This window comes from Neovison vison, chromosome 9 (assembly GCF_020171115.1).
Source record: "Neovison vison isolate M4711 chromosome 9, ASM_NN_V1, whole genome shotgun sequence".
NCBI classification, from domain to species: Eukaryota; Metazoa; Chordata; class Mammalia; order Carnivora; family Mustelidae; genus Neogale; species Neogale vison.
This window is the reverse complement of record NC_058099.1, coordinates 84,412,433-84,424,550: the sequence shown is the minus strand read 5'-3', so window position 1 is coordinate 84,424,550 and position 12,118 is coordinate 84,412,433. Positions and strand designations below refer to the sequence as shown.

The window sequence follows — 12,118 nt, the reverse complement described above, 5'->3', positions numbered from 1 at the left end:
TGTTTGCTTTGACTTTGTGCCTAATGTTAATGGTACTTATTTTAACAGAGAACAGTAAATAGTATAGTGGACTTCTTCAGACCTCCAAAAGAGGTAAATCTAGCACAGCTCACATCAGCGACTTTGACAAAACTTGAAGAATTTCGTGACAAGACAGCAACAGGTAAATGCTAGTATTAAGGTCGGAATATTAAGAATTATATCCTATACTAAACTTTTATTTTATTTAATTTTATTTTTTAAAATATTTTATTTATTTATTTGATAGACAGAGATCACAAGTAGACAGAGAGGCAGGCAGAGAGAAAGAGGGGGGAAGCAGGCTCCCTGCTGAGCAGAGAGCCTGATACGGGGCTCGATCCCAGGACCCTGGAATCATGACCTGAGCCCAAGGCAGAGACTTTAACCCACTGAGCCACCCAGGCGCCCTCTATACTAAACTTTTAGTCATATTAAACTGAGTTTAGTAAGGTATACTTTAAATTTATGCTTCTAGACTAGATACAGTTTAGTTGAAACTAACTAGTACTGATATTAAAAATTCCGGTATAACAATAATCCTTTCTTATACTCAGAATGGACAAACTTACTGTGACATTGAAATTAATTGCATATTATGTTAGGATTTTTGGAATTCTGTTCATGAGAGAATGAACCTCTCATTTTTCTTTCATGTAATGAACTCTAGATTTTAATACGTTGGCCTCAGAAAATAAAAATTCTATTCTTTTTTATTCTTTTGAAGAGTTTTTGTGAGATTGGGTGTTATTTTTTCTTCCAGTATTTTACCTAATTGAATAGTAAAACCATATGAACTTGGAGATTTCTTTGTGGAAGATTTTTAAATTACAGATTCCATTTTAAGATATATTTTAAATATATATGTATTTAAAATATATAAGATTATATAAAGTTGATCTGTATGATTTTAATGCTTTGCAATTTCTTGATACTTGCTTTCTGGCTCGGTATATGGTAAGTTAAAAAATGTTTCACATATGTTTGAAACACTTATATTTTTCATACCTATACATATTTTTAGGTCATATTTATCTTCTGTACTTCAAGTCTTCTATATTCTTATTGGAATTGTTTCCTGTCTTCTGTCACCATGTTTCAGTAGTTCTTCAGAGAAACAGATGAAAAATAATGTCACTGAATATACATACATTTGTCTATTTCTTTAAGATTTGTCATATTTTTCTTTATAAATTTGCTGCCAATAGGTACATACACAATACAAAATTTTTCTCCAATGAACCAAATCTTCCCTTTATATGAAGTTGACTGTGTGTATTTTTTATAATGTTTTAATTTTTTCCAATTATAATATTTTGATTTCTTTTTTCTGATATTAGTATGGATGTTCTAGTTTTTTCTTAGTTTGAATTTGACTATTTTTTTGTTCCTTTACCCTATATCTTTACTTTTAGATGTGTCATAACAACAACATGCAGTGGGATATTTCTCAGTCTGTATTTATATACTTTTTTTCTTTTTTTCCCTTTTTTTAGCATTAATTTGTTTTCCTCCACCCCCTCACTATACCATTTCAAACATTCTCCTTTTTTACTCTAGTAATTAGGACATATTTTTCTCAGGATAGAAATTTAATAAAAAATTTTTACCCTCTCTCAGTCATTAGGAGGATTTGAACAGTTGAACTGCCATTTACTATCCTTAGCACTTACATGGTATTGTTATTTCTTTTTAAGATTTTCATTCAAGTATAGTTGACTTACAGTCTTAGCAGTAGGTATACAACATGATTAGCCAATTCTACACATTACAGTTTTGTTTTTGTTTTTGTTTTAGAGGAAGAGAGAGTGCATGCATGTGCTCGAGGTGGGTAGGGGAAGAGCAGAGGGAGAGGAAGAGAAGGAATCTTAGTCAGGTTCCAGTGAGTGGAGTGTTAATGTCCCCTATTAAAATTGTATTATTATCAATGTGTTTCTTTAATTTGTTATTAATTGGCTTGTATCATTGGCTGCTCCTGCATTAGGGGTATAAACATTTATAATTATTAGATATTCTTGGATAGATCCTTTAATTATGATACAGTTTCTTCTTTATCTCTTACTACAGTCTTTGGTTTAAAATCTAATTTATTTGGTATAAGGATTGCCACCCCAGCTTTATTTTGATGTCCATTAGCGTGATAAATTGCTTTCCATCCCCTCACTTTAAATCTAAGGTGTCTTTGAGTCTAAAAAGAGTCTCTTCCAGACAGCATATTGATGGGTTTTGCTTTTTTATCCAATCTGATATCCTGTGTCTTTGGATTGGGGCATTTAGCCCATTTACATCAGGGTAACTATTGAAAGATATGAATTTAGTGCCACTGTATTACCTGTAAAGGAACTGTTTCTATATATTGTATTGTCTGTGTTCTTTTCTGATCTATGTTACTTTGGGCTCTCTCTTTGCTGAAAGGATCCCTTTTAAAAATTATTTCTTGTAGGGTTGGTTTGGTGATCACAAGTTCTTTTTGTTTCTGTTTGTCCTAGAAGCTTTTCTATCACTTCTTTCTTGAATGACATGCTTGCTGGATAAAGTATTCTTGGCTGCATATTTTCCTCATTAAAACCCTGAATCTATCATGCCAGTCCTTTCTGGCCTCCCAGGTCTCTGTGGATAGGTCTCCTGCCAGTGTAATGTTTCTAACCTTGTAGGTTATGGACCTATTTTCTGGAGCTGCTTTTGCGATTTTCTCTTTGTCTCTGAGATTTGCAAGTTTCATTATTATATGTCAGGTGTTGACCTTTTTTTTTTTTTTTTTTTTTTTTTTAATTTTTAGAGGGGGAGTCTCTCTGCCTCAGGACTGGGATGCCTGTTTCTTTCTCCAGATTAGAGGAATTCTCTGCTATTATTTGCTCTAATATACCTGCTGACCCTCTTGCTCTTTCCTCTTATGGGATGCCAGTTTTTCTAATCTTGTTCACTTTATGGTATCACTTATCTCTCAGATTTTCCCCTTGTTAGCCAGTAATTGTTCGTCTCTCTTTTTCTCAGTTTCTTTATTCTCCATCATTTGGTCTTCTATATCACTGTAGAATAGTGATATATCACTATATCACTCTCTTCTGACTCATTTATCCTAGCATTTGGAACTTCCATTTTTTATTGCATCTCATTAATGGGCTTTTTTTTTTTTATCAGAGAGAGAGAGGGAGAGAGCGAGCACAGGCAGACAGAGTGGCAGGCAGAGGCAGAGGGAGAAGCAGGCTCCCCGTCGAGCAAGGAGCCCGATGTGGGACTCGATCCCAGGACACTGGGATCATGACCTGAGCCGAAGGCAGCTGCTTAACCAACTGAGCCACCCAGGCGTCCCAATGGGCTTTTTTTTTCTCTCTCTCTTTTTTTTAAGATTTTATTTATTTAGTAGACAGAGATCACAAGTAGGCAGAGAGGCAGGCAGAGAGAGAAAAGGAAGCAGGCTCCCTGCAGAGCAGAGAGCCCGACGTGGGGCTCGACCCCAGGACCCTAGGATCATGACCTGAGCCAAAGGCAGAGGCTTTAAACCCACGGAGCCACCCAGGCGCCCCATTAATGGGCTTTTTTGATTTCAACTTAGTTAGATTTTAGTTTTTCTATTTCTCCAGAAAGGGATTCTCAAGTATCTTCTATGCTTTTTTCAGGCCCACCTAGTATTTGTATAATTGTTATTCTGAACTCTAGTTTGGACATTACTCATGTCCATGCTGATTAGAACCCTAGCAGTAAGTACTGTCTTTAGTTCTCTTTCTTGAAGTGAGCTTTTCCCATCTTCCCATCTTGTCATTCTGTCCAGAGAAGAATAGATGAACGAGAGAACAAAATACTCAAATGGCAACAATGATCCCAGAGAAATATATACTAACCAAATCAGAAGAGAGCTGAAACCAAAAAAGGAAACAAAAGAAAGAAAAAGAATATAATCAGACAGGTGAACAGAATAGATCAGCACACTGGATTCTGTGTGTATTTTGATCTGTTTCTTAGAAAGCTGGTTAGAAAACTAGATCCCAAAATTGTAAAGAGAGAAAAACTTATACATGTACAAGATTAAAATTGAATACAATGAAAGGATAGACTATAACTGTGAAAATGAAAAAAGTCAAGAAACAAGAGGGAAAAAAACAAGAGGGGAGAAAAGGATATAAACAGGTGACTGGAACAGAGCAATACTCTGTGTCTTGAGTGTATTTTGGTTTGTGATAAGAGACTACATCTCAAAATTGTAAAGAAACACACACACACACATATATATATATAAACAAAATTAAATATTTTGAAAGGAGAGAATGTAACTATAAAGATGAGAAGCAAAAAAGAATTTTAACAAAAACGAAAAAATAACAAAAGAAACAAAAAAAAAAGGAAGAAAAACAAATATGATCAGACAGGTGAATAGAACAGGGCTATACACTAGATTTTGGGTATATTTTTATTATACTCAAATATATAATATATAATTTTATATATATAAATATAATATATTGTTACAGAAGTTACTGCATCCCTAGATTGTATGAAAGAAAAACATACACACACAAAATTAAATACAAAGAAGGGATAAAAAGTAACTAAAAATGACAGATTTTTAAACAAGATTTATTTGTCAGAGAGAGAGGAAGACTATTGCACAAGCAGGGGAAGTGATAGGCAGAGGGGGAATCAGGCTCCCCATCAAGCAAGGAGCACCATGTGGGACTCCATCCCAGGACCCTGGCATCATGACTTGAGCTGAAGACCCTCAACTGTGTGAGCCACTCAGGCATCCTTATAGAAAGTTTTTAAAAAGGAGTTGATAAAATAAGAAATTGGTTCTAAGAGGAACAAGAAAAAAGTTTAAAAAATTAAAATTGGAAGATTAAAGAATCATGGGGAAAAAAAACCCATGAGTTCTGTGTGCTGTATTCTAGTGCTGGAGTTTTGCAGTTCTCATTGATTGGTAAACTTGGTTTTGGCTGGATGTTCTTGCTGATCTTCTGGGGGAGGAGCCTATTGGTTTGATTCTGCAGTGTATTTGCCCCAGGTGGTATTGTTCGCCCTTGCCAGGGAGCCAGGTTAAGTAATGTGCTCCCATTTGCTCTCTGTGGCTTTAGTTTCCTGAAGGCTTTCCCTGCAGCTTTAGAGGATGAGAATGAAAACACGAAAACTGCAGCCTGCCAGTCTATGGCCTGGAGCTGGGAGCTCAGGGCCCCGTTCCTCACTGACCCCTCAGAGAAGAGCAGTCTGTCACCCTGGTCTCTGGCTGTATTCCATCTTCACCCAGGCTGTGGCTGAGCATTTCTGTCACAGGTACACCACCCTGTGCAGAGTCTCCAAACCCTTCAGATTCCCGCAGCGCTCTCCCGTACTGCTCCCCTTGGGGAGAAAGAAGGGTCTCCCTGGTTCTGCCACTTACTGGGCCCCTTCTGGAGAGCAGTCACCTGACCATGCCATGGTCGCAATTTATGGCAACCCTGAGCTTAGAGCCCTCTCCTGGCATCACATGTAGTAGCCAGCTTCCCTGTTCTGATGTCTAGGAACTCTGCTGCACTCAAGCACCCCCAGTCTTCCTGTGACCCCAAGGATCCTGACACCACACTGTCCCATCTAGGATTCCACCCCCAGTTTGCTGCCTGATAGAGACTCCCTCCCCCCCCCTTGGTGTATCTCCCCACATAGCGCTTCGGAGTCACTTCTCTGCACCTCCTCCCTTGCAGAAAGTCGTCGCTTTCCTATTTGTAGAGTTGCAGCTGTGCAATTCTTAGATCTCCAGTTGGGTTTGCAGATGTTCATAATGATTTGATAGCTATCAAGGTGAGTTCCTTGGACCAGATGAAACAGAGGTCTCCTGTACCTCTGCTGTCTTGGACTTCTCTCCAGATGTTAAATATTTTAAGAAGTGGAAGTCATTAGTATTTTAACTTCTACATTAACAGGCTTAACTATTTGAATCTATTCGTCTAACTCTTGTTTTCTTCTGTGCACAAATAATGTTAGCTATTATTAGCATAAAATGTTAATATTATGAAAAAGTGGGTTGCTAGTATAAGTTTTTAATTTAAAAAGTTGAATAATGTGTTTTAATGTTTTTCCAGAAAGCTAAAATTTACCAATTTGGGAAGAGATTAATCTGTTACATAGTTTATCTTTTTTGGTTCTTCTCTCTATTCATTCTCTCAATCTTTTCTTTTATTTTCTTTCTATATTGGCCTCTATTTATTATCCTCTTCCTCTAGAACCTGGTATCTTTCTTGTATTATTTTCTTCATTCTTAGGAGTGAAGGTTTTCAGATCTTTTCCTCTTTGTCAAGTAGGGGGATCAGCTTCTAGAACATAACCATGTAATTAGTTACTGTTGTCAAATATGGTTGTTTTGACAGATATGGTCATTTATGAAAACCCTTCATTTGAAAAATAAGGCTCTTTGATAGGATCGTAGTCATTTATTTCTTTCAGTGATCTCATTTATTTACTCAGTCAAATATTTGTCGTGAGCCAAATCTATATTGGATGCTGTGCTAAGTTTTGGAGAACAAAGTAGTGATAAAAACAGATGTAGTTTTTGCCTTTTGATGGATTTGATGAGATAGGACAGACATAAAACTAAGTGTCATCTACATAAAAAATTTAAAATTCACTTAAAAATATTATTTTAAAGATCATAGGAAGAGTAGTTGTAAGAAGTACCCACTGCCATCACACTGACCTTGCATTCCCTGGCAGGATATCCTTGTCTTCGCCAAGGAGTGAATTTCATCCCATGTTGGGGAAAGTGGCTGGAAACTTGCTCTCTGAAACTTCCTTGAACTTACCCTCTGATGTGATGGTGAAGCTGTTCCTGGGACAGTGTCTCACTGAATGCGTTCTGCTGTGACACTGAGTGAGGGGGTTTTTAGGGAAAGGATGGCTGTTGGATGCTGTTGGTATTTGTGCACAGCATGTGCCTGGGTTTGGAGAAAGTCACATCACTGTAGGATATTGGCTGAGTGAGCACACTGACACCAGGAAGCAACACTTTGTCTCCATGCAGTGTCTCACCAAGGGTTTCCTATCGCCTACTAATTTGCAACAGAAAAGTATCAAAAATGCTCAGATCCACTTTCACAGAGCAGGCACATGGGTGAGTTCGGAGTTTATGGAGGAAACAAATTCTAATAGGCCCAGATGCTGTGAAGGAAATGAGAATAATGGGTTATCTCCATATAGTTTAGATGATAGGGTCAGAGAATAGCTCTTTGAAAAGTAACATTAAGACCAGATGTGTGTGTGTGTGTGTGTGTGTGTGTGTGTGTGTCTGTCTGTCTGTCTCTAGGACCCACCCAGCTGAAGAGTATAAGGAAGAACCTTCATAGCAGTGTTAAAATGTGAGGGTCCCAGCCTGGGACAGAATTTGGCAGCTCCAGAAGGCTACGTTGGTCCTAACGTAGTAAGCGAGGGGTAGTGGAATGATGTTAAAAAGGCAGGCACAGTGTCAGTAAAACAAAACTTTGAAAGTCCTTTTAAACAATTCAGATTTTGTTCTAAGTGCAGTGGGAAGTAGAGGAGAGACACAGTAGACTTATATCCAAAACCAAATATTCAACGTCCCCCTCTTCTGTTAAGAAACAAACTAGACAGATCACTGTGACCTGGCATCCAGAAAGCTCTCATTGACAGTAAGGCCTAAGGTGAGATTTCCAGGGAGTATAGGACTTGGATTTGTAGAGTCAGGAACACATGACACAGATTATTTTGGTTGAGGAAGTCTTACAGTGGAGTTGGAAATTAGGGTAGAGAAATGCTTAACAGTGTGAGACCAAGAATATTGAATGCCAGATTATCCTTTCTGGCACCTTCTTGGGACTGTCGTACCTGACTCACTCAGCAAACAGACTTGAGTAAAGCCGTGTTGTCTGTGTTTGAATACAGATAATTTGGGGGAAAGAAAATGAACAACTATGCTGTCAGTCAGTTTTGTACTTAAGTTCCAAGCTCACTGAATGTTTCAGGAAACATAATTTTTTAGATATGTATGTCCCTGGTTTTACCCAAATTGAGTTTGTGGGTCAGAAACATTTCTTAGAGGAATCATTACAATTTTGTACCCAGTTATATTTAATTAAGAGTGTATACACACATTGATTAACAAATTACATTATGTTGAAGATACATTGCTTAAGGTATTTTTAAAATTAATACTTCACATTTTCAATTTAAATTTTCTGCAGGTCTACTGTATATTATCGAAACACAGAAAGTTCTTGATCTCAAAATTAATTTGAAGGCTTCATATGTTATTATCCCACAAGATGGAATTTTTAGCCCTACATCAAATCTTCTTCTTTTGGATCTTGGTCATCTAAAGGTATATGCTAACATTTTCCGTATATTATAATATTTAAGATGTTTCCCTGTTTAAAATGTATTTTGTTTTCTAGACAGCTTGGTTTGCTATTGTGATTATTAGCTTTATGGTAGATTTTAGGAATGATAAGTCTCTTTCCTTGTAGTAAATAATGTGAAGTTTCATTAGTTTTCCTATATTTCTGATACCAAAATAGTCATTTTGAATTCTGTAGGTTAGGGTTGAAACTAGGAATTATATTTATAGAATTTGAGAATAGTGTTTGAAGAGATTATTTCCTTTTCAATGTAAATTTACTATTTGACTAATGAAAATACATCAAATGGGAGGGGATTCTGGAAATAATCAAATCTTTGTCTTCTGAATTTTTTGTGTATATAACTGTATATATTGACATTTTATTTATTTATTTATTTATTGGACATTTAAAAATTTCTATTAAATAATCCTAGCTTGAGAAACAGTCTAATTGCATTTACCTAAGTCATTTCCTTTTCCATCCAATTATGTACACTTTTTCTTCCTCAGTTTTAAGTAGAGAATAATTTTTTTATGTGTGTCTAGATCTGCACTGTTCTATACTCACTGGCTCTATATGTAGTTGTTTACACTGATTAAATTTAAATACCATAAAAAATTAGTTCTTTAGTCACATTAGCCACATACAAGAATTTAATGGTATTAAGTGACTGGGGCTGTTATTTCAGCTCGGATAGAGAACAATACCATCCTCATAGAAAGTTCTGTGGGACCGCACTGCTCTAGATCATTAAATGTATATTAAACAGCTATAAGATTTAGAGACCCAAGAAAGATAGGTAATATTAGAAAGCTTTTCTAGCTACCTAAAAAATATGTGCCTTTCCTTGATATTGACATTATCCTTTATTCTTTGTTTTTATTCTTCAGTTGGTAATTACATAGAAGCTTGCTGGATTTATGTTTACAATAAAATTTATACAGTTATTTACATTTGACTTTGGTTATAGAATTGTTTCAAGGGCAGTGTGGTATGGTAGCAGGAGCATAAAGTCATGAATAAGGTATCTATCTAGTTTTGTGACATTAGATAATTTGTTTAATCTTTTATCTAAAATTCATTACCCTTTAGAGATAGCCAGTTTTGACAGTCTGCTGCACATAAAATAGAGGTGAAAATGTTAAGGCGCGTGCACACACACACACACACACACACGAATGAATAAGATCTTTATATACTGTGGAGTGATTGATCTCCAGGATGTTTAAGTGAAAAAAGTAGTTATGTATAGTATGCCAAAGAGCAGATGGTACAAATATAACTTGCATGAGGTTGTCTAAATGGCAGAGTTGGGACTACAGTTCAGCTACCCTAATACTTAATTCTGGATTCTTCTTCTTAGAAAACTATCTAAATATCTGTCATTGTGACATAGAAACATTTTGTAGGCTGTTTTTGTCTTTTAATTTTGTTTTTTAATAAAAAGACTTCTTACCAGTTATAAAAAAGTTTCAAATGTATTGTTCTCCAGGGCTGGCTTGGTTTTCCTCTTTTAATTACATAATTGAGAAATATAACTTAATATGTAAAAATTCACTTTGTCCCTGGTCTTCTCATTATACATGTCATGGACAAAGACATTTCTGTTAGCCTTACATGTCAGCTTGTGAGTCTGTCTTATCTTCTATTAAATTTTTGTGTTACAGTCTTAAAGATACAAAATTTATATTTTTATTTTGAAGTATTTTGCATCATCTAAACTGTTAAAATTAACTTGAAGGTGACAAGTAAAAGTCGTTCGGAATTGCCGGATATGAAACCAGGTGGGGCCAGTCTTGAAGAGATCATGCAGAGAGCTTATGATTCCTTTGATGTTCAGCTTACAAGCATACAGCTGCTTTACAGCACAGTTGGTAAGTATATAATACATTACTTATTGATTTTTTTTTTTCCTGAAATGATGAGGTTTTTAGACAATTTCTCTGAAGACCTTCATCCCAAATATGTTAACTTTTATATTTTTGGGATGCCTGGACGGCCCAGTTGGTTAAGTGTCTGCTTTTGGCCCAGATCATGATCTCAGTGTCCATGGATCTCAAGGTCCATGATCTCTTAAGTCCTGTGTTGGGCTCCTTGCTCGGTAGGGAGGCTGCTTCTCGCTCGCCCCCTCCTCCCCATTCTCTCTCTCTCTCTCTCTCTCTCAAATGAATAAGTACAATCTTTTTTTTTTTTTTTAATGAGAGGCACCTGGGTGGCTCGGTGGATTGAGCCTCTGCCTTTGGCTTGGGTCATGATCTCAGGGTCCTGGAATCGAGGCCCGCATCAGGCTCTCTGCTCAGCAGGGAACCTGCTTCCCCCTCTCCCTCTGCCTCTCTGCCTACTTGTGGTCTCTATCTGTCAAATAAATAAATCTTTAAAAAAAAAAAGAAGCTTGTATACTTTTGAGTAGGAAGTAATAGTAGACCGTGTCTAAGAGCAGTATCTCAGGTATTTGATTTTACTGCTCGAGAGCCATTGTCAGTGTCTGCAGACAGTTTTGACTGTCACAGGTGAGAAGTAGGGGCATTACAGTATCTAGTGAGTGGAAGTCAGGGATGCAACTAAATGCTACATTATAGAGGAAAGCCACTCCATGACGCTTATTTGGCCCAAGTATCCATAGTGCTGAGATTGAGAAATCCTTTGGACAAGGTTGCTTGAAGATATTGGCACATATTTAAAATATTTGTTTTATATAGGACAATCACAAGAGGCTGCTCACAGCCAGAGGCATTCCTGGGGCCTCTGACATTCCAGGCCATAAATAGCCACACAAAGACAGAGGAGGATGTTAGGAGGATTGAGGAGGGTATCATAGGCATATTTTTACCCCGTTCACTTTTGATGGAGTCTTTGCTATTGATCTAGTTTTTAGATGAAGTCAGCAGAGCCAGAAATTGTCGAGCCACTAGAAGTAGATAGTGAGAGAGACGCAAGACTACTTGATCCCTTTTTCTACTGTGTCATCCTGTGTCTGAATCCCTGGAGTGTTAATAAACATTTAGATAATTCAACAGTTGGATTGATGGATGTTTTAGAGGTCTGTATGTATATGCTCAAATTTTAATTATCTGAGCAAACTAATAAAAAGAGAAACAATGAGAACCCAAAGTAATGGTTATTAAAAGTATTAAATTGTATATTCATGGAACATTTTTATTATTTTTATGTTCACTTTGGGATAATAAACTTGATTTCCATTTTTAGCATATTCTGATTGGTGTAGAAAAAGCCCAGAAGTGTAGTGGGTGGCAAATATAAAGTATTTATAGAAAACCCATAATGTTTTTTTTCCAAGGAGTAAATAACAGTATTGTGGCATGTTTGGTACATTTTGGTCATTAATTTTTGAAGTCCATGAAGTGTACTTAATATTTAAGATGTTGGGATGCTTTGTGAAGAAAAATTTAAAGTATTCCATTATTGCTGAAAATTACTGGAATTATTTAGAATTGTTTTTGTGAGTGTTAACTGTTCTTAAATAATTATATCTTTTTTAGAGTAATGTATTTTTGGCATTGTGGTTACTTTAAGTAATTGTCATAAACTATCTTGATAAATACTGAAACCCTTCTAAATATTTTTTTTATCTATAAATTGAGAATAGAAGGAAATATTTCACTAATCCTGATACCATTAGAATTTATAAAATTGTAATAGTTCATTTTACTTTTTCTTACAAGAATAATTAGATTCAAAGTGTAATGTATATGAAGATACATTGTACCACACAAATTTCACGTTAGCAGAGCTGGATATAAACTTCAACTTATATAGCCTTT

General features: G+C 36.1%; 1 protein-coding gene across 4 annotated transcripts in view; it reads left to right on the top strand.

Moving 5' to 3' along the window:
- The window catches only part of VPS13A (vacuolar protein sorting 13 homolog A), a 240,558-nt gene that overhangs the window by 64,970 nt on the left and 163,470 nt on the right, over positions 1-12,118 (top strand). For all 4 annotated transcript variants that reach the window (XM_044265853.1, XM_044265852.1, XM_044265856.1 and 1 more), the window contains exons 19-21: positions 49-163; positions 8,181-8,317; positions 10,078-10,210. In XM_044265853.1, the coding sequence (XP_044121788.1) occupies positions 49-163; positions 8,181-8,317; positions 10,078-10,210 (385 nt within the window). The remainder of the gene's footprint in view (positions 1-48; positions 164-8,180; positions 8,318-10,077; positions 10,211-12,118) is intronic.